The sequence below is a fragment of the Homarus americanus genome, unplaced genomic scaffold (genome assembly GCF_018991925.1).
Source record: "Homarus americanus isolate GMGI-L3 unplaced genomic scaffold, GMGI_Hamer_2.0 scaffold32095, whole genome shotgun sequence".
NCBI lineage: Eukaryota > Metazoa > Arthropoda > Malacostraca > Decapoda > Nephropidae > Homarus > Homarus americanus.
The window spans coordinates 750,001-770,473 of NW_024747861.1; the positions used below are offsets into that span (position 1 = coordinate 750,001).

The window sequence follows — 20,473 nt, forward strand, 5'->3', positions numbered from 1 at the left end:
CCAGGTAATTATAATAAGTAACTCCCTCAGGTAAGATCATCACAGAAATTTAAATCCCCAGGTGAACTTTTACAGGTAAGGGAGGAGCATCTGGTCTGCTTTCATAAACGACGAGAATTTATTTTTTTTTAATTATGGAAAGACATCATTTTCTGGAAAGGTAATCCAGTTCTTGGCCTCCCCGAAAGCTCATAAGTCAGCGGAAGATCAACTGGGCCTCCATCGGTAGAAACAGCGTATAATGTAACCCGCCAGCTAAATTAATTGCTTTAAAGGATCACAAGGGGAGAGAGGATATTGCATTGAGAGATGAAGTAGACTTATGACTGAAGAGAGAGATAGAGAGAGAAGGAGAGAGAGAGAGAGAGAGAGAGAGAGAGAGAGAGAGAGAGAGAGAGAGAGAGAGAGAGAGAGAGAGAGAGAGAGTGCACTGACATGTAAATATTGGAATGGTGAAGGATAGATAAGAGGGGTAACTTTGATGGAAAGGTTAAAGGGATGGAGAAACAGCTGCCAGTCGAAATGTGTTTTAAAGATGGGTTGATCCTGAGAGTTGAGTGGTGTAGATGGAATGGTAGATTAGAAAAGTAACTGAAATGGAAGGGTCGAAGGAAATGACTCGAATGAAAGCCTGGGAAAGTAATCTACATGGAACAATTGAATGAAGGTCGCTAGTAGAGTGGAGAGGTAATTGAAATTGATGAATTGATTAAAGTTGTCGTAATGATAAACTAAAAATGGAATCACTAAATGGAAAAGAAGCAGCTAGGATATAGGTTTTATGGGAGAGGAGAATTAACCAAGAATTATGATGGAATGGTTGAGTGGACTGTCAGAAATGGATAAGTAAATTGGTTGGAAGGGAATATGAGAAAGGTAATTTGAAATGGAATGGTTAACTAGACAGCTGATTGAAACTAAGTGAAAGAAGGGAGACAATGGCACCACAAAATGGAAAGACAGTTGAGATGGAATGGTAGTTTGTGGAGGTAGTTATGGTGAAGTAGTTGAGTGGAGTAATGTGGAGGAGATTAATGATTACTTAGTCCTAATAAATGGATCTGATATGGAGCATGCCAATGGGTCCACGAGACGTTATTACCATTGTCTTAAGGTCTTCAACTAGGGGTGATTATCCTTGTTCATCTGTCTGTCTGTTGGTGATGATAGTAAACCACCCCCCCTACCCCCCTCTACCCCCCTCTACCCCCCCTCATGGGAATTATTAAAGAGGGTTTTGCTTGATTATTTATCTTTTGTTTTGTTTTTTTATTGCTTATACGCTGATGACGTCTTCATTATTGAGTATAATATCAAAGTATCGCTGTCAGCCGTCGGTGCCTGGTGGGCTGACAGCTCCATCATTAAGTATAACGAACATCAGTTCATCTATCCTCGTACTGACCTCCATCAGACGGGACGCCGGCCACTGGGACAGGAGGAGGAGGAGGAGAAGGTCCCCCGTCTATGTAATAACCGTCAATGTTTGATAGACGGGAGGACCAAGGGAAGAAAATAAAGGTTTCTTTCTGGGTCGGTGTGTGAGTCTCTGGTTCCTTATTTATACCCGCCTAAGGGAAGTGTTACCAGGCGTCGCTAGCTGCTATCTCTCTTTAATGATGTCCATACCATACCTCCTGACACTAATTACATTGGCTGTTCAATAATTAGTATGATTATTTATCCAATTTGCAATATCTAATTAAGTTCCCAACGTAATCATTACTGTCAATACTTGGGGAAAATACAGTAGAGTTAATAATAATATATGTTGGTAGCCCCTGAGACCCCTCCCTAGTGACGTCGTGTTTCCTAGTTTCCTCTTCCGACAACAATTCTCTTTTGTTTTCATAGCACCTCTCCACCCCTCTTCCCCCTACCATCCCTTCTCCTCCCCCACTCCCTCTCTCTTCCCTATCCTCTCTCTCCTCCCCCACCCCCTCTCTCTTCCCCCACCCTCTCTCTCCTCCCCCACCCCTTCCCCTTCCCCACCCCCTCTCTCTCCCCCTCTCCCTGTCATTCAGAGTGATGGCCACTTTGTCCTCCCGCCTCGTCCACTACTCCTTCGTGTTTTTTTCAGCGTCTCTCGTCATTATCATCCTCAACATTTTTTTTGTATCTCATTATCGTCGTAATTGTGGTTGTGACTGATGACGTGGTTGTTGTTGTTGTGGTTGTTGTGGTTGGGTTTGGTCTGTTAATTGCTGTGAGTGTTATTGTTGCTCTTGTTATTGTTGTTATTAGTCTTGTTATTGTTATTCTTCCTCTGTTTGCTACTCTGAGTCTCTAGGTTAGGTTAGGTTAGGTTAGGTTAGGGTAATTTTACGTTAGGACAGGTAATCTTAAGGTGTAATACGCTAGGGGGCTAATCATCAGGTGATCTAACATCAAACTATTAAGCCTCACTGCTCCTACCTACGTTAATAAACAAACAAACAAACAAGAAGATAAAACACTCGTGAGGTGCTGGAGTCTCGTTTACATAGTCTCTCAGGACACGGCTGGAACGCTCAGACGCTCGGGGATTCTCCTTCGGCTTATTTAATTAAACTGTTTTTATCCATAGTGTTGTAGCTGTTGTCGGAAATTATTATTTTTTTGTTTTATTGTTTTTGTTTGTGTGTGTGTGTGTGTGTGTGTGTGTGTGTATGTGTGTGTGTGTGTGTGTGTGTGTGTGTGTGTGTGTGTGTTGGAAAGAAAGGTGGAGACTAAAAATCTTCACTTATATTCTCTCTCTCTCTCTCTCTCTCCACCATAACAAAATAAATCTCTCTCACCTTGCCTCTTGCTCGGCCTCTTCATCTCTCATTATTTGTCCTCTTGTTTATCTCACTAATGATCCAAGTCATTAAACGTCTCGTCCCTCATCCTCACGACCTCCGACCAGCGAATACTTTCCCCAGCGACCGACAGCTGAGGAAGAGGAGGTGTTGGCTGGCGTTTGTTTCCTGTTAGTTGATAATGTTTTGGTGGTTCTTACGCTTTGCTTGGGGAGACAGACAGACAGACAGTCAGACAGACACAAACAGAGAGAGAAACACAGAGAGAGAGAGACAGACAGACAGACAGACAGACACAGAGAGACAGACAGACAGACAGACACAAACAGAGACAGACAGGCAGACAGACAGACAGGCAGACACAAACAGAGAGAGAAACAGAGAGAGAGAGAGAGAGAGAGAGAGAGATAGACAGAGAGACAGACACAGAGACAGACAGACAGAGGGATCCTAGCTTTCTAATCCCATCTACACTCCCTCCTACACAGCATCCTCCAATCTTACCCACAAAATATCCATCCTACCTCGGTCCAATCCTATCTACGTCCCTTCCTACACAGCATCCTCCAATCCTAGCCTCAAAATCTCCGTCTAATCCTCTCTCTCCTGTCCTCCCTTCCATCACCCGGAATACCACCATCCATCATCTCTGGAACCCTGCAATTTCCCTTCAGGTGAAAAGCCATCATGTTTCCTGTTGTAACACGTTCACCAAAACAACATCATCATCATCACTATCATCATCATCATCATCATCATCATCATCATCATCATCATCATCATCATCATCATCATCATCATCATCATCATCATCATCACTATCATCATCACTATCATCATCATCATCATCATCATCATCATCATCATCATCATCACTATCATCATCATCATCACTATCATCATCATCATCATCATCATCATCATCATCATCATCATCATCATCATCACTCATCATCATCATCATCATCATCATCATCATCACCAGACCACACAACACTATACCCTCACTATACATTTACTCAACAATATTTCAAAGCTTTTCTATACAATTCGTCTGTATTACACAAGTTAACCATTATTGCCTCCGAACGATCATTAACCATAACTGAACTAAATAATCTGGTTAATTTAACATCAAGCCGAGTTAATTATGTATTAACTCTGCTTATTAAGTAGTTGTTGAATAATTAAATAGGCAATTAGGAACCGTTTTTTTTTTTTTGGTAGGGATTGGGAAGTTAGTTGAGTTAATTTGTAGGTACAGTAATTAGTAGTTGTTAGGTTAGGTTAGGTTAGGTTGATTATATAAAAACACACGTCATGAAATGAATAGGTTGAGAAATGAAGATAGATAGGAAATTATTGATGATTAAATATAAGGAAAATGAGATAATAATTAAGATGCATAAATAAATAAATAGATAAAGAGATAGATAAAGAGAAAATACAGTAAATCGAATATAGGATAAACAGATAGAGAAAACAAAGAATCAGACTAACAGGCAAACAGACATACTAAGACTAAATCAGAACTAATCATTACCACCACTCTCTACCACCTTCCTCCACCCTAACCACCCTCTACCTCACTACCACCCCTTCTTCCCCCACCCCACTCCCCTACCAACACCCTCCACGTATGGTAATAATCCCCGGCTTCACCCAAGTGGTTGAATGGGGCGCCAAGTCCGTAGACTTGCTAGGTTTGTTTTTAAGGGCCCGCAAGGCGCGGGCGATTAAGCCCCAAGGCGGAAGCGCGGATCGGGTTACCCTCGTGTCGGGGAGACAGTCAGCAGGCACCGAACCCGTGTCATTTCATGGTTGAGTGAGGACAGTAGTAAGACGCGGTGGTGATGACGTATGCAAATTTTACATAAAGATTTTCCTTATTCTTCATATATAAGTTTTGGGTAAAGGATTTTTTTTTTTACTAGCAACTAAATCTGTGTTATTTACGTTATAATGTGTAAATGACAGAACCAGATGAGAAGTGTGTGTGTGTGTGTGTGTGTGTGTGTGTGTGTGTGTGTGTGTGTGTGTGTTTTTGTGTGTGTGTGTGTTTTGTGTGTGTGTGTGTGTGTGTGTGTGTGTGTGTGTATCGCTGACTATTTCTTCCAGAATTGTTAATCACCCTAAATCTCTCTCTCTCTCGCTCTCTCTCTCTCTCTCTCTCTCTCTCTCTCTCTCTCTCTCTCTCTCTCTCTCTCTCTCTCTCTCTCTCTCTCTCTCTCTCTCCCCAAATCCCCATTGTTTACCTGGCCAGAACACACAGGTGGGTGGGAGAGAGTGACAGGTAAGACACACGGCCTCATTTACACTATTTCTTCCCATAAGTTGTTATATTGTTTACGGTACAGCACTTACGGCATTATTCTAAATTACTGCGAGTTTTAACAGTATATACATTATCTGGACTATTTACGGCTGTCCTGTCGGCTTAGTGGCAACATTTCTCACTCCCACGCGAGTTCAAAACAATGCTGATAAAGGGTGTAAAGACAAGAGACGAGGAGATAATGTAAACAGAAAAGACGAGGAGACATTACAACAAAAGTAAACTGATTAGGAAAATTTTTGTTGATATAATATTTCGATCTGTTAAAGTTTTAGCGCACAGGTGTATTAATTATCAACACCTGGGGAATGTTATTAGGCTGGCCACAGGTATAAAGTTAAACATATAATTTTTTCTCACCTGTCACAATCAGTAAGGTATGACTCCCCCCCCCTTACACTGCTGACCTGACTTTGATAGACCGTCGATATTTAGTCCTCAAACATGGACAAAGAACTGACTCATCTTAATAGACTTACAAATTGAGTCTGGTTAGGTTAGGTTTGAAATTGATGTCTTAATTTATACAGTATTATGTAAATATGATGTCATTATGTGCCAAGGAAACTCTGTGACATCAAGAGGAGTCCATCAGAGTATTTTTAGCCCGGTGTTATTTAGTACGTGACTTCCTCCCCCACTAAGCACTGAACAACACCATACATGACCAACATACAGACACTACACCTTCACATACACTCCTACATCACAGTCTAGGTACAATACACCCACATCACTCCACACTCTCTCTCCGCCGTGTTTAAGACTCAATCATTTAAACGCTACATGGAACGACCTGCTTTCTTATTTATGTTGCTGGTAATTTTCCTCTTACATATTGGGTTCATTGTGGTTATATACTGTGTGTGTGTGTGTGTGTGTGTGTGTGTGTGTGTGTGTGTGTGTGTGTTGTGTGTGTGTGTGTGTGTGTGTGTGTGTGGTGTGTGTGTGTGTGTGATGTGAACCCATAAATATATCATCATTAATATTATTATTATTATTATTATTATTATTATTATTATTATTATTATTTTGTTATTATTATTATTATTATTATTATTATTATTATTATTATTATTATTTATATTCTATTCCTGTTCACCGTTTCATATTTCCGTCTTCATTCTTTCATATTTATTTTATACATCATCTATTTCCTTCATCTTTTCTTTTTATCAACATTCACTAAATATTTTCTTGTAGGAGTTTGTGAAGGATAATACTCAATTAATTATATAATCTCAGAGGTAGAGGTTCCCTAGATAAGATTTAATTTAATTAGTAAAAAAAACTGCTAACTTTACGACCACTTAATATTCATTTACATAATTTCTTTGTGTCGTGATTTTTTTTTTTTCGGTCTGACTTGAAGCTGAACTTAATATATTCAGGAACCTTGCCACTACCTGCTTTAATTCTACACACACACACACACACACACACACACACACACACACACACACACACACACACACACACACACACACACACACACACACACACACACACACACACACACACACACACACACACACACACACACAAACTCTCCCCCTCTCTCTCTCTCCACTCAACTTTCGTCTTTTCCTCCCCTCCGTCTCCCATTTTTCTTCAGTTATCAAACATTCTCTCTCCCTCTCCTTCTCCTCCTCCTCCTTCCCTCTGGTCACTTGCCATGCTCTCCCCTTCCTCTCACAACCATTTTTACCCTTCCTTATCCCTCAGGCTATCTACCCCCTTTCTTCTCCCCTCTCTATCTCCCTCCCTCCCGTCTCTCACACCTTTCCTTCCTTTGGCTCCCTCTCCCTTCTTCCCTCTGACAACCCAATACACTTCTCGTAGTTATATCTTCCTTTTCCATCCTCTTCTTTTCCCCTGTGTACGCTTCCCTTTCCTCTTCTAACCATCCCCATTTCTCTATATTCCATTTCCATTTTATCCCATCCCTCCCTTTCCCCTTCTCTCTTTCTACTTCTTTCTAGCTTCTCCCCTTCCCTTCCCCTCTGCTTTTCCCCTTCCCTTGCACTTTCACCCTCCCCCTCGCCAGTAACAGGTGTGAGGATCATCAAGTGTTCTGAAAGGTGAATACTAATTAGCGACAAGGCATGATTATTCCTAACATGGTTTCACTCCTCTCTCCCTCCATATCTCCCCTACACCCTCATATTCTCCTCCTCTTGCTCCTCCTCTTCTCTCACTACTCCACCTGCAGTCTCCGGCGGCATATATCCATTTCATACGAGGTGGGGAGTGTGAGTGGTCGGCCACGCCTGGAGGGAGACACAGCCTCGGCAGGATTGGTGTAAAAAGTGAATAAAAACCACCAGAAGCCTCTCCCTCCCTCGCCTCTCTCCCTCCCTCACCCTCCCTTCTTCATTCTGCCTCCCTCCCCCCCTCCCTCCCTTCCTTCCTCCTTCCCTCCTTCTCTCATCTTCCCTCCCTCACTCTGCCTCTCTAACCTTTTAGATTAATTGCCCTCAACAGCGTCAACGTTTATAAGCATTTAAAAAGCTCTTGAACTCTTTCTTCTTTTTCATTCTATTCTTTTATTTTTCTTCTTCTTCTTCTTCTTCTTCTTCCCATTTTCATGACAATTTTCTTTCCACTTACATTTACGAAGTTATTTTATTGTACACAATAAGGAATTTCGTCTTAGTTTCAGATTTCCAGAGTAGCAACTTTATCCTCCGTATTTCCTTTTTCCTTTTATTTCCAGTACAATTGAATCACAACTCCCAACTCTTCAGGACAAGTTGAAGAGCTCTAACAATAAGTGACACTCAGAGGGGCTCAAATTACTTTACCTTTCCTTCTGCTCATCAGGTTGAGTGACTTCTTAACTCATTACCCCCAACTGACTCTCGACATGACCTCTAACAGTCACTTTCTCTGTGTACTTTCTCTCTCTTTACTTTCTCTGAGTTAGTGATTTTTTTTTTAGTTTATTCGAACAAGTTTATCTTCCTTCCTGGTTTAAGGTTCGTGTGTTGTGTGTGTGTTTTGACTGGTGATTGTGTTGCTCTGTGGTGGATGAGTGTTGAGGTTAGACTTTGTAGACGGAGGTAAATCGTGATATGATTCGAATTTGTGTTATATTTAAGCTGGGGTATTTCTAACAGCTTTATAGTGAGTCTTAGAATAGACTCTTAAAACAGGTGTAACGACAATAATATCATCTTAACTCTGTCTTTCACCTTCAGATAAAGTAACCTCACTAACTACTACTTTCACACTGGTTTCTCATTCCACCTTTCCCTTCTTCGTCCCCTTCAGGCTTCAATCACTGCACCACCACAGATATGATCCTCACTAAAACTTTGGATTATTTTTTGTCTTTTTTTTTTCTCCCTCAGACTCGGGGACTTCTTCAGCTACAACAGCGGGTGTCCTCAGGGGTGGATGCAGATCAGTGAGCGGGAGAGGCCCTACACGGATGGCTACTGGTGTGGGGATGGTCGGGGCTTCAATGTTTACTTCAGCGAGACCTCCACCACTACCCTCACGCTGAAGAAGTTCATCCCTATGGATTACATACACTTTGAAGTGAGTCTTGGCGTCTTTCTCTCTGGCTACACCTGTGACTAATTTATGTACACTGCAACACCTGTGCTGAGTGTTTCTGGTGGTGTTGGGTGTCCCTTGTGGCGCTGGGTGTTCCTGCTTGTGCTGGGTGTCCCTGGTGGTGCTGGGTGTCCCTGGTGGTGCTGGGTGTCCCTGCTGCTGGTGCTGGGTGTCCCTGCTGGTGCTGGGTGTCCCTGCTGGTGCTGGGTGTCCCTGCTGGTGGGCGCTACGTGACCGAGTGAACGTTTGGTGGATCTGTTTCGGGTTTTAGTGGCCTCAACAATATATGTCGCCTCTCACCCGGGATCAACACCTCACCCCCGAGTCCTCCAGCAATACACAAGTAGGAAAACTTTTACTCCCAAGATATTTATTTATTTTTCTATATAACAACCCTGAAAAATATCCTATTGTCAACAAAACATTTCAAAATCTTATTAAATATTATTAAAAAATACTTGTTTACCAATGAACAATGCGGTATCCCAAACCACTTCAATCAACAGAGTCAATAACTGGCCGCGAGATAAAGTTCCCAAATAAAATTATGATAAAAAATATATAAACAAATACAACCTAGAAATTAGACTTTATACAATACTAAGCTTTTGCATAACACCTTAAATACAGCCCTGTGAGTCGAAGCTCTTGTACACAATACCCTAGAACCTCAACCTTCCCCCAACAACACAACACCCACGACCTTCTGCAGTAGGATCTCCGACACATTCAGCCTCTCACAGCAGCTTCACCTATCTGGCCTGGGGGAAACTTTCTCCTCTTGTGGATTATATACAGCGTATTTGAGGTGAGTCTCAGATTACAAAAGTTGGGCTGGACCCTCTGCAGTCTTCTCTTACACCTGGGTATTAAAAATGTCTTCCACCGAGAGTGTTAAACATGGAGTCGATTAAGATGAACTAGGTAATTGGATTGTTTGTGGTGACAGGATGGTGGTGGTTGTGATGGTAGATGGTGATGGTGATGGTGGTGGTGGTGGTGGTGGTGGTGGTGGAAGTGGTGGTGGTGGTGGTGGAAGTGGTGGTGGTGATGGTGGTGGTGGTTTGTTTATGTGTTGAAAGTGAGTTGTTCTTCATTTGTTTTTGTTTTTTTTCTACATTTTTCATCTTTTTTATTGATTTTATTTGTCTTTTATCTATTTATTTATTTCCTGGTTGTCTTTCCTTGATAGCTCCCATTTGTATTTTTTTTAAAGTCTTTTCAAAGTTTTATAAAGTCTTCCATACTCCCCCTTCTCCTTAATACCACTGTTTTATTTTATTTTTTACTTTTTCCTTTAATAGTCTAAAATTTTTAACATCATTTGTCTCTTTAACATCATTTATTTCCCTATCTTTCAAGCTCCTTCTTTCCATCCTTCACTCCCTTCCGTCCTCCTTACTGTCTGCTTTTTCCTCACGACTCCTCTTAATTCTTCCAACAACTTTCCTCCTTATCATCATCGTCCATTTGTCGGTCGTTTTCACTTATTCTCTTAATAGTCTTCAAATTATCAGGATCATTTATCTCCCTACCGTCATTTATCTTCCTACCTTTGTAATATGTCTTTTTTCCCGTCAGTGTGAGTGTTTGTCGCTCCCTTGTATTATTCTCCAGTTACCCCTTAAATAAAAATCTTCCCTCTACTTAAATGTTCTCGTTTTCTATGTCTTCTGGAGTTTTTATCTTCCGTTCCATCCACCTTCATTCATTCTAATTGTTCTCCTCCATTAACTCTCTCATTTATCCTCTCTTTCTCTCCCTCTCTCTCACATAGGGTTTACTACAGTCGCCCTTCAACTTCCGCCTCACCTACAAGACCCTGAGACGGAGTGACGCCATCCTTCGCTACGGCAACGCTTCCTCGCCTAAAAACCGCGGCGAATTGGCTGACAGTACGTATGGCGCCTCGACTCAGTTCTTACCTCTGTCTTGTAACTGTGTTCTTACCTCTGTGTCTTGTGGCTGATGGCTGTTTTAATACTTTGATGAAGGGAATTGAAGAATTTTAAGAATTACGTCCTATGTAATTAGAATTTCAACCTGTTGAGTATCTTATTATTGAAGCTGCTTTAACTAGGATACATTTATTTTTTTATATATATTCAACAATAAAAAAAATCATCTATTTCTAATCATATATTTTCTCACATCCATACAAATAAAATTCCTCTAAGACAACCAATATCTTATACCCACCACATACAATCCCCACTACCATTCACCTCTCTATCAATCCGGTTCACATCACCTGTCAACTCTCCTACACTCCCTTTCCCTCACCGACTTAGAACCTCCTCTGGTGATGGCAAGAGACACACATACAAGTGGTCGACCATCTATGAGACACGTTTTATAAAGGCTCTTCAATACAGGAAAAAATCTTGGTCTTTTCAGAGTTGCCAAAACGGTGTCTTGAAGGTCTAGTGTTGTGGAGGGGAAGGAAGGAGGATTTGAGAGTCTCCAAAGAGGAAATTGAAAGGTGTGGCTGAGTAGACGAGGATTGAATAACTGGTGTTAGTTACAGGGGAACCGTGAGGATGTGTGTGTGAAGGAGGGAGGGAAGCCACATCACACACACACACACACACACACACACACACATTGAAGGTGGAAATTGGGTGGTGAATCGAGGGGAGAAGAGTGCAAATGGAATAGCATAGTAGAGGAAATGGAGTGGTGGAGGATTGGGAGGGGAGGGGAGTGTCGGACGAGGGGAAGGGGGAGGGGAAAGGAGGGGAGGAAGCCATTGGGAAGGTGGAATTATGAGGAGTGTAAATGAGGAGATGCAACGTGAACACAACAACATAGTGAATTGGGGAAAGAATGCAAATGGAAAGTCGCAGAGTGAAAGTAGTGGAGAGAGTGTTAATGGAGAGTTGGGGTGTACAGTGTAGTGTAGTGTAGTGTAGTGTAGTGTAGTGTAGTGTGTGTGTGTGTGTGAGAGAGAGAGAAGGGACGAGTACACATGGAGAAAGTTTTTCGAAAGTAAAATAGAAAGTATATAAATTTATGAAGTGTAAGGAGAAGATTAGGTGCTCTCTTACGAAAGTTTGAGGAGGAGGAAAGTATTTTGGGATTACTAAGTTTAACTAGAGAAGTATTTTGTGTTGCGAATATGTAGACAGAAAGTGCAAATAAAAAAGTTAAAGATACTGTGAAAGTTACTGTTGAAAAGTAATAGTATAATGGCTTAGTGAAAGTAGAAAAAGAAAGGTATTATTACATACAGTGAACCCATTATCTAACGGACTATATACAGAGAAAAGTCCATAAATCAGTGTCCATTAGATGTGAAACCCCGTCTAACGGATTATATGGAGAAGTCCGTTATATGGAGGGTTCGCTGTAGAGAATTACTGTAGATTTTAGTGAAGAGTCGACCACCAGAAGGGGAGAATGGTGTTAATTGTAAATAGAAGGCGGGGGCACAGGTCAATAAACAACATTATTGGAACTTCGGCCGCTCTTTTGTAAACAACCTCCTCCTGGGACCCCTGCTGCTACCTGCTGGGGTCTTAATACTACTTGCTGGGGTCTTCTACTACCGTTAGGGGCTTCTGCTACCTGCTGGGGTCTTACTACTACCTGCTGGAGTCTTACTACTACCTGCTGGGGCCTTCTACTACCTGCTGGGGTCTTACTTCTACCAGCTTCACCTCCGGCATATAGAGCACTTTGTAGATCAATGTACTCATTAAGTGTCTCTCTCTCTCTCTCTCTCTCTACTTTCCTCCCTGACCGTACAACTTTACAACTGTTTCCGTCATCTTAACTGCCCGGGATGGAAGGTGGGGGCAGGAGGCAGGAAAGAAAGTGAGAAGGAGGAAGAGAAGAAAGAGTGCAGGAAGAATGGGAAAGGAAAAGTAAGAGTAGGAGATAATGAACCAAAGATTGGAAGAGGAGGAAAGAGGAAGATTGGGGAAGGGAAGGAGAGAAGGAGGTAGGAATGGGGGAAATCAAGCAATGGAAGAGGAGGAAGAGAAAGAGAAGAAGGTGAGGAAGAAGAGGAGGAAGAAAAACAAGTACAGGAACGAGAACAAGAAAAGTGAACGTGAAGATTAAGTTGAAATGGAGGAGGAGAGGAGGAGAGGAGAAGAGGAGGGGGAGGAGAAGAAGAAGAGGAGGGGGAGGATTGTGAGTAAGTTGAAACGTGTAAGCGAAGAAGGGACGGAAAGAAAGAGGAGGAGGAAGAGGAGGAAGTGAGGGTTTTCAGCTGAATCTTATAAGGGACAATTTACTGTGAAAGATAACTAAGTGCTGTTAAAGATGTAGGTCCAGAGATGGGGTAGTAGGGCTCTCTCTCTTTTTTCTCTCTCCCTCTCTCACGATCTCGCTCGTAAAATCTCTCATATCTTCCTCCCTGCGTCTTATCGTAAAAATAATGACCACTTAGTTACACGATAAAAAAAACTTACGATAAAACAAAAGATAAAAAAATGAGGACTAAATATACGACTTTTTTCCCGTTCTTAAATTCCTGGGTATTTTTTTCCCCTTAAGATAATCTCAGGAGACGTTGTTCAATGGCTTGCAAGGATGAGTATGGTAACACGATGATGATAGACATTGTGTGTGTGTGTGTGTGTGTGTGTGTGTGTGTGTGTGTGTGTGTGTGTGTGTGTCTGTGTGTGTGTGTGTGTGTGTGTGTGTGTGTGTGTGTGTGTCTGTGTGTGTGTGTGTGTGTGTGTGTGTGTGTGTGTGTGTGTGTCTGTGTGTGTGTGTGTGTGTGTGTGTCTGTGTGTATGTGTGTGTGTGTGTGTGTGTGTGTGTGTGTGTGTGTGTGTGTGTGTGTGTGTGTGTGTGTGTGTGTGTGTGTGTGTGTGTGTGTTCTCCCCATCCCATAGTGGAGATCTCCAATTTATTTTAACCTTCAATATTGTTGTTATTGTTTCATCCCCACGACATTCACCCACACAGTCCTCTTGTCTGTGTCTCTGTTGCAATTCCTATATACGTGTCTACTACTACTACTACTACTACTACGACTACTACTACTACTACTCTCTCGTCAGTGATATGAACGACACATATTTCCTTAGTATATTGTGTAACTCTCTCTTTTCTCTACCTGCACATTACCTCTCCCCCCCACAAGATATTCTCTACCCTCCTGCTACCCAAAATTATTCCCTTCCTTCCTTATCACCCCTCAAAATATTCCTTCCCTTCCCCCCCTCTGCCACCATATATTCCCTACCCTTCTCCCCTACCCCCAAGATATTCCCTTCCATCACCAATCACTCACTCTTTACCTTTATAAATATTCCCTATCATTCTCTAACCACCCCTAAAAATATTCCCTCACTTCCATCATCATCATCAAGTATTCCCATCCCTTCACTCCTCAGTAAATCTCTTTCCTCTCCCCCGTTTATAATCTCAATATGTGACAATAACGATCTTCTCTGCCTCTTATGTTCCCCTTCCCACCACCAGGCTCGCTGTGTGATCGGATCTTTCTGAACTGTGATGAGTACAGGTGTTCAGTTCAGAGTCCCAACTTCCCCGGACTCTACCCTCGCCATGTGACCTGTCGTTTCCTGATCAGACAGACGCGTTACGTGCCCTATGCCAAGCCTCTCATCACCATCCACCAAGACAATCCTCTCAGATTCAATGTCAAGGCTAACTCTGCCCTCCCTAGCCAAAGACTCTCCTCTCCAGGTTTACAGGTATAGAATGTTTTTGGTGGGTCTCTCTGGTGATTTAATATACTGTAGATGATTATGGTGACGAAGATTAGGTTAGATTAGGTCAGGTCAGATTAGTTTTGGTTAAGTAAATGTTAATATTTTTTTTAAGTTAGATTGTTGTTGTTGTTGTAGGAGCACCTGCCTGTAACAACCTATAATCTATCAATAGTCTGGTTGAATTTCCTTACTGACAACAATCTTTTGTGTTGTTGTAATCTACTGTAGTTTGTTATTATTGACTCAACTGGAGACAAGTGACCAGGAGGGAGCAGCAGGGAAAAGGTTGTTTTGGTGTTTACCTGAGTGACCAGAATGAGGTATAAGATGAGAAATGTGTAGATAAAAAATAGAAGATTGGCTTTTAGATGTCGTACAAGGGATGGATAGGAAGATGATGGCAAATATGTGCAATAAAGAGGGTTAAGAGAGGTGCAGAAGAGGTAGACAGTTTAGTGGTAAATACTGACAGAATTAAACGGGTGAATGAGTCTTAATATGTGGTCATTATAATAAACATACATATATGGTACAGACGGACTTACCGTTTCATATATTTTCTTCGACAGATCTGGGGGTCGTGTGACCTGGTACATGATCACCTTCTAGTGTACGACGGCAACTCCACGGAGGCGCCTCTCTTCCTGAAGGTGTGCGGTTCAGGTATACTGCCACCCATCACTTCCACGGGACCGGAGTTGCTGGTCGTCTTCAGCACCTCGCGCTTCGACGAGCCTTCCCAGGAGACACTCATGCCCAGGACCTTCGGCTTCGAGCTGGACGTGAAGGTGACTTACCTCAACATGGACTCTCGCCAGTTCGCTCGGAATCGTCAGTGTGTGTTTCACATCTTCGGTTCCAACAACGCCAGCGGGGAGGTGGTGTCTGTGGTCAACACACAGCCACAGAATTCCTCCTGTGTATATCTCTTCCACGGGGAGCCTCATGAGGTTGTCTGGATACACTTCCGCAAGTACGAAATCGCCCCCAAAATGGGACACTATACTTTTAACATGACCGAGTGTATCAACCCGCTCAGGATCTATGACGGCAATTTCTTCGACACGAGCACCCCATATGGCTCTCCTAGACGGGCCAAGCTCATCCACGAGCACTGCACGGCTCGCCCCCCGCCCATGTGTGCCCGCGAGTACCTCCCGCCCCGCCGCGGTCTGGCTGCCCCGGTCAAGGCCTGTACTAGGAACGAAAGCTACGTCGCTGACGGACCTAAGTTGACGGTAGTGCAGCATTACAACGAGTCCACTGCTGCCTTAGCCATGGACTTCATCTTACGCTACGAGTTCGTCAACACGCGGCCCGGGTACCGCCCTACTAATGGCAGCGAGTGTGACTTTGAAGCTATTAGCGACGGGTACACACTCCGGACAGGTCGGGTCTTCTCCCCGAGAACTTCGGTGCTGTACGGGAGGTGGGGACGCCGCAGACTGTCTTGCCAGTATCGCCTGACTGCCCACAGTGACGAGGTGGTGCACGTGACTATCACAAAGTTCCACAGTGTGTCACGCTCCTGCGTCACCACCACCAACAATTTCACCGGCAGCTTTGACTGTGACAACCGAGGAGGCCAGACTGCCTCCCTCGTCGTGTCTGAGTACCCCTGGCAGGACATTGAGGTGCCGAGGCTGTGTACCTGTGATTTCTCCGGCATCCCCATCGATTACGAGTCCAAGTCCCAAGAGTTGAGGCTCAAATTTGAAGTCAACAACATGGACGAAACTCACGATTATCTCGACTTTATGTTTGAAGCTCGATATGAGTTTGTGAAGAAGTCTTCATGTAAGAAGGAGCAGAGACTGCAGGGTACCAACGGCGAGATCATATTCCGGAAAGCTAACATTACAGAACATAAACCTTGTGACAACTACCCTTGGCTCCTCCAGACCTCCGACTCCGACAAGTCTATATATTTTAGAATACGAGGTTATGACCACATTGACAAGAACTGTACCACCTCCACACGACTCCTGGTGTTCAAGGTGGGTCGTTTGAGACCAGTTGGTGTTCTTTGTCCTGACCCATCCAGCAAAAATGTCGTTGAGTTGTTCAGTTTCGCCTGGCAGGGATCAGGGACACTCGTCGAGCAGTCGACGGATAAGTTGATCCTTGAGCTGTCAGGACGGGACAATGGACGTGACCTGGGCCCTCACACCCTCTCCTGGCTCCAGGTGTCGCCGGCGCGCCAGTATGACTGGTCCTCAGAGGGCATCGTGCGTGGATGCCAGGAGGAATGCCCCGAGTTGGGTGTGTGCATCAGTGAGGACCTCTGGTGTGACGGTGTCCATCACTGCCCCTCAGGGTACGATGAACTCATCGCCCATTGTTTCTTCCTCTCGGTGCCCTGGGCATACATCGGGGTAGGATCTGCCCTGAGTGTCATTCTGCTGGTGGCCGTGACGGTGTACGGGGCAGCCAGACTACGTGCCGCGGACAAGAAGACTCACCAGCACCAGCCCATCCCCACTCTACCCACCGCCTCTGAGTCCCTCTTCTCTTCGGACAAGGACGCGGCGGAGAGGGACGGTGGCGTGACGTCAGCCTACAGCCTGGACTACAGTGAGGTGGACTACGTCACTACTTTATGAGGACCACACCCGGTAGTCACCATCAGTAGCACCCTAGTCACATTCACCAGACCATCTACCAGCACCATTAACCCACCAAACACCCAACATGTTTCTACCTCCCAACCGGCGGCGGCCAGTCCACCTGACAACCCCGGTCCTCCCAGGCCTCGGTCACTCGACACCCGACCAGTGTATTCCTACAACGAACCCGACACTAGACCCGCTACACCCACCTCACGCGACACTCGACCACTACCCACCAACAGATCTTACCTCTACACCCTCGCAGCACTCAACACCCACCCACTGGCCGCCCTCAACACACCCACCAGTCACCCACGTCGTGCTCATTAGATAATCTCAGTATTTTAGAATCTTGATGTGCTCTTCCAGTCAATCGTTCTGTTCAAGTTCTCTCTCTTTCTCTCTTTCTCTCTATCTCTCTTTCTCTCTTTCTCGGCTGAATAGGGGAAAACAAACCGAATTTGGACACCGAATCCAATCTTTTGGTTACGTTCCTCACAAGTGTTCCCGTGGCAGCTAATCAACTCCCAGTCATCGCACGGTGAAATGGTCGGTAATGCCGTAAGACTTAAGGACTAAGGTCGCCCGTCACACTGTGTTCCCCCACCTTGACCCACCTCGGGGCTCATGCATGACATTATCTCCACGTACAACTCTTGTATATAACCTGGATTTATACACTTTATGGCACACAGCTTTCTCAGACTTTATGTATATATATATATATGGTTATATCCACATCTGGCACCACCGCTTCTTCAACTATTTTCTTTGCAAAATGTCTCTCAGAACACGTTTTAGTGGGAAAAAAATAAATCCTAAATTCATAGCAATATGTGCTTCTAGTTAACATTTTCGACTTAGCTGCTGTCTGTGTTGATCAAATTAACAGGTGAAATGTTTCTACGTATACAGTATTGATTTTCTGGATTGATATTTAGCTCTAGTGAAAAAAAAAACATGTTACTTTTGTCTGTTAGCAGTAGAGAATGAGTCACGTATTCAGTAAATAATACGAAAGTGAATCCTGTTAAAGAAAGGTGTTATGTGTATAGTAAAAATTGATGATTATCTTCAGGTTTTGGTTCGAAATCTCGTACAATTCTTTAGAAATTCATTAAGGAATCATATCTAGGGTTCGTATGTTGGTCCGGCACTGTTTCTGGCACGTTTGTGTAGGTGTGTAAAGACAGTGTTTATAGTGGGGCGAAAAATAGGTATCATGGCTCATTTGCTCCCCTGAACTAAATACAAGATTACAGGTGTGTTGGGGAGATATATACCTCGTTTATCTCCCCAATACCTGTAGTTATATACCTGTTCAAGTTCAGATTTCATAGGATCAATGAGACAGATTTTTTATACCTATAGACACACTACATACGTCTATATAAACTCATAAAGTTCAAAGGTTCAAAAATAGCACCGTGACACCTTTGAATCTTTGGTGTGACTCCTTAAAAAAAAAGCAAAATATCCAATTTGTTTTAGAGTTAGTCATAGGATGGTTGACAATGAGGTGATATACATGTAAAACAACTACTGCCAAACTCCTTGTACATACTAAACAGTATTTTTAAATAGGTAGAGTGTTGCTTTGGAAACGAATCACAATGTACATATTGCACACACACACTTGCTTGATATTTCTACCATGTTTTTAAATGTACAGAGATGTGTAACTGAGGTGTTTGTTTGTATGGTACAGTATGTGTCCTGATTATTTGTGAACAAAACCAGAAAAAAAAATAATTCATAATGTTTAGTCCACAATTGAAGTTTGTTCTATTTCTAGATTAAAGTGATTCATTGTTATAGCAGACATATGAAGAGGTATTATACAGATCATTATATTGTGTACATATGTGTAATGAAATATTCTCGCATATTACTATTTCAAAAGTCTATGCTGCCATCTTGTACATACTGTAATAAAGTTTCAGAATATTAGGCGTTTTATTTCAATCCACAAATTATTTGAGTTACCCATGAATTTATATCAACGTTTTCTCTGTTTTCTCTGTTTTTGTATTATAAATTTCCATAAGATCCTGAAAAATTAGTAATAATGATACAATTAAATACTGCCACTAAACAGATCATTCATACACAGGTAAACTTTAATTCAGGAAAATGATAAACAGTTGAAAACACGGAATAAAAATAAAGAGATCAAGTGGTATAAAAAAACTCAGCCACCAGAGCAAGATTATCACGGCACCGACGCTGGCACTTGAGGGGGAACATGGCAGCCATCACGACAGCGCCCAGGTTGAGTACAGGTTTCCGACACTCATGCTGAAGTATTAAGTGGTAAGTGATAAGTGGACAGTAAGTAACTTGGCAAGAGTACTGGTATAATTTCACCGAGGGGGGTGAAGGTTAACGCTGACTTAACTGGATCACGTAAACTAGTGAAGTACCAGCTAGCAATGTTCGGTAGTTTGCGCTTCTCCAGATCCCTGATTGGCTGAGAGACTGGCGGAGGGGCGGGACAAGGGGTATATAACAATTGGTAGAGTAAAGATCATCATGTCAGTACCACTTTGACCTGTGTGTGATAATGTTGTGTCTCCTCCCTGGCTACTGTGATGTAAGGTAAGATTTTGATGCCTCGTTACTGTGACGTATTTTGTGATCAGTATATTGTAAAGTAATTTTAAATATTCAAAAAGTATATAAGTTATTTTTATTTATTTTTTCGTAAAGTTCAGATTAATGGAGGTTATTTTGGTCACGTGAACATTAGGCACCCCAGATTATTTCGCCATCCTAACGCGAGCGTTTAGGTTCCATGCGGCTGTCCACGACTTTGTACAAACACGAGAACTTGCTCTATGTCTGTTCTCAGGTGGCAATATTTAACATCTCGGTGACCTTTAAACTCGGTGGATAAGTTTACGCACAACATCTCGGCGTAACTAAACCATTTACGCCACTGATCGGAGTAAAACTATACCGTGTGAATTAATCTTGAACCTGAGCCAAGATTCTCGAAGGATCTTACGTTAAATTTTCCTTCCGTCTGTAGAAGTAAGACACATCTAATTAATGGACGACTGTAAGATGGCGACAAATATTGCGTAAAGTGACAGGAAGTGTTGTGACGGCAGCTGCTGGGACATTACAACACGTGTCCCTGGAGATTCACTGTCGGTCTGGCCAATTGGTGATAGTCAATTACCTTTATAATTACTGACGACCGCTGCTGGGACCCCTACTGCACTCTTGACAGTATATAGTATTTAATGTGTGGGTGTGGGTGCGTGCGTGGGTAGGGGGTGTGAGTGTGGGCGTGTGAGTGTGGGGTAAAGATGGACGTAGGTGTAGACGTAATATCGAACAAGATGATTAGATTTTCACCACGACATTATCAAAGCGACGGACACATTGACCACTGTGACAGGTACAACTAAGGCAGACAGGTCACCGTGACACACCTGTCTACCACACCTGTTATTTTCCTCTGCCATTGTTACGCGAATTGCAGGTAAT

At 43.0% G+C, this 20,473-nt stretch overlaps 1 protein-coding gene across 1 annotated transcript in view; it reads left to right on the top strand.

Moving 5' to 3' along the window:
• The window catches only part of LOC121879874, a 21,712-nt gene extending 2,787 nt beyond the window's left edge, over positions 1-18,925 (top strand). Inside the window, exons 2-5 of the mRNA XM_042386656.1 lie at positions 8,469-8,658; positions 10,454-10,571; positions 14,116-14,351; positions 14,939-18,925. Of these exons, the coding sequence (XP_042242590.1) occupies positions 8,469-8,658; positions 10,454-10,571; positions 14,116-14,351; positions 14,939-16,972 (2,578 nt within the window). The 3' untranslated portion in view covers positions 16,973-18,925. The remainder of the gene's footprint in view (positions 1-8,468; positions 8,659-10,453; positions 10,572-14,115; positions 14,352-14,938) is intronic.
• The last annotated feature ends 1,548 nt before the right edge of the window (positions 18,926-20,473 follow it).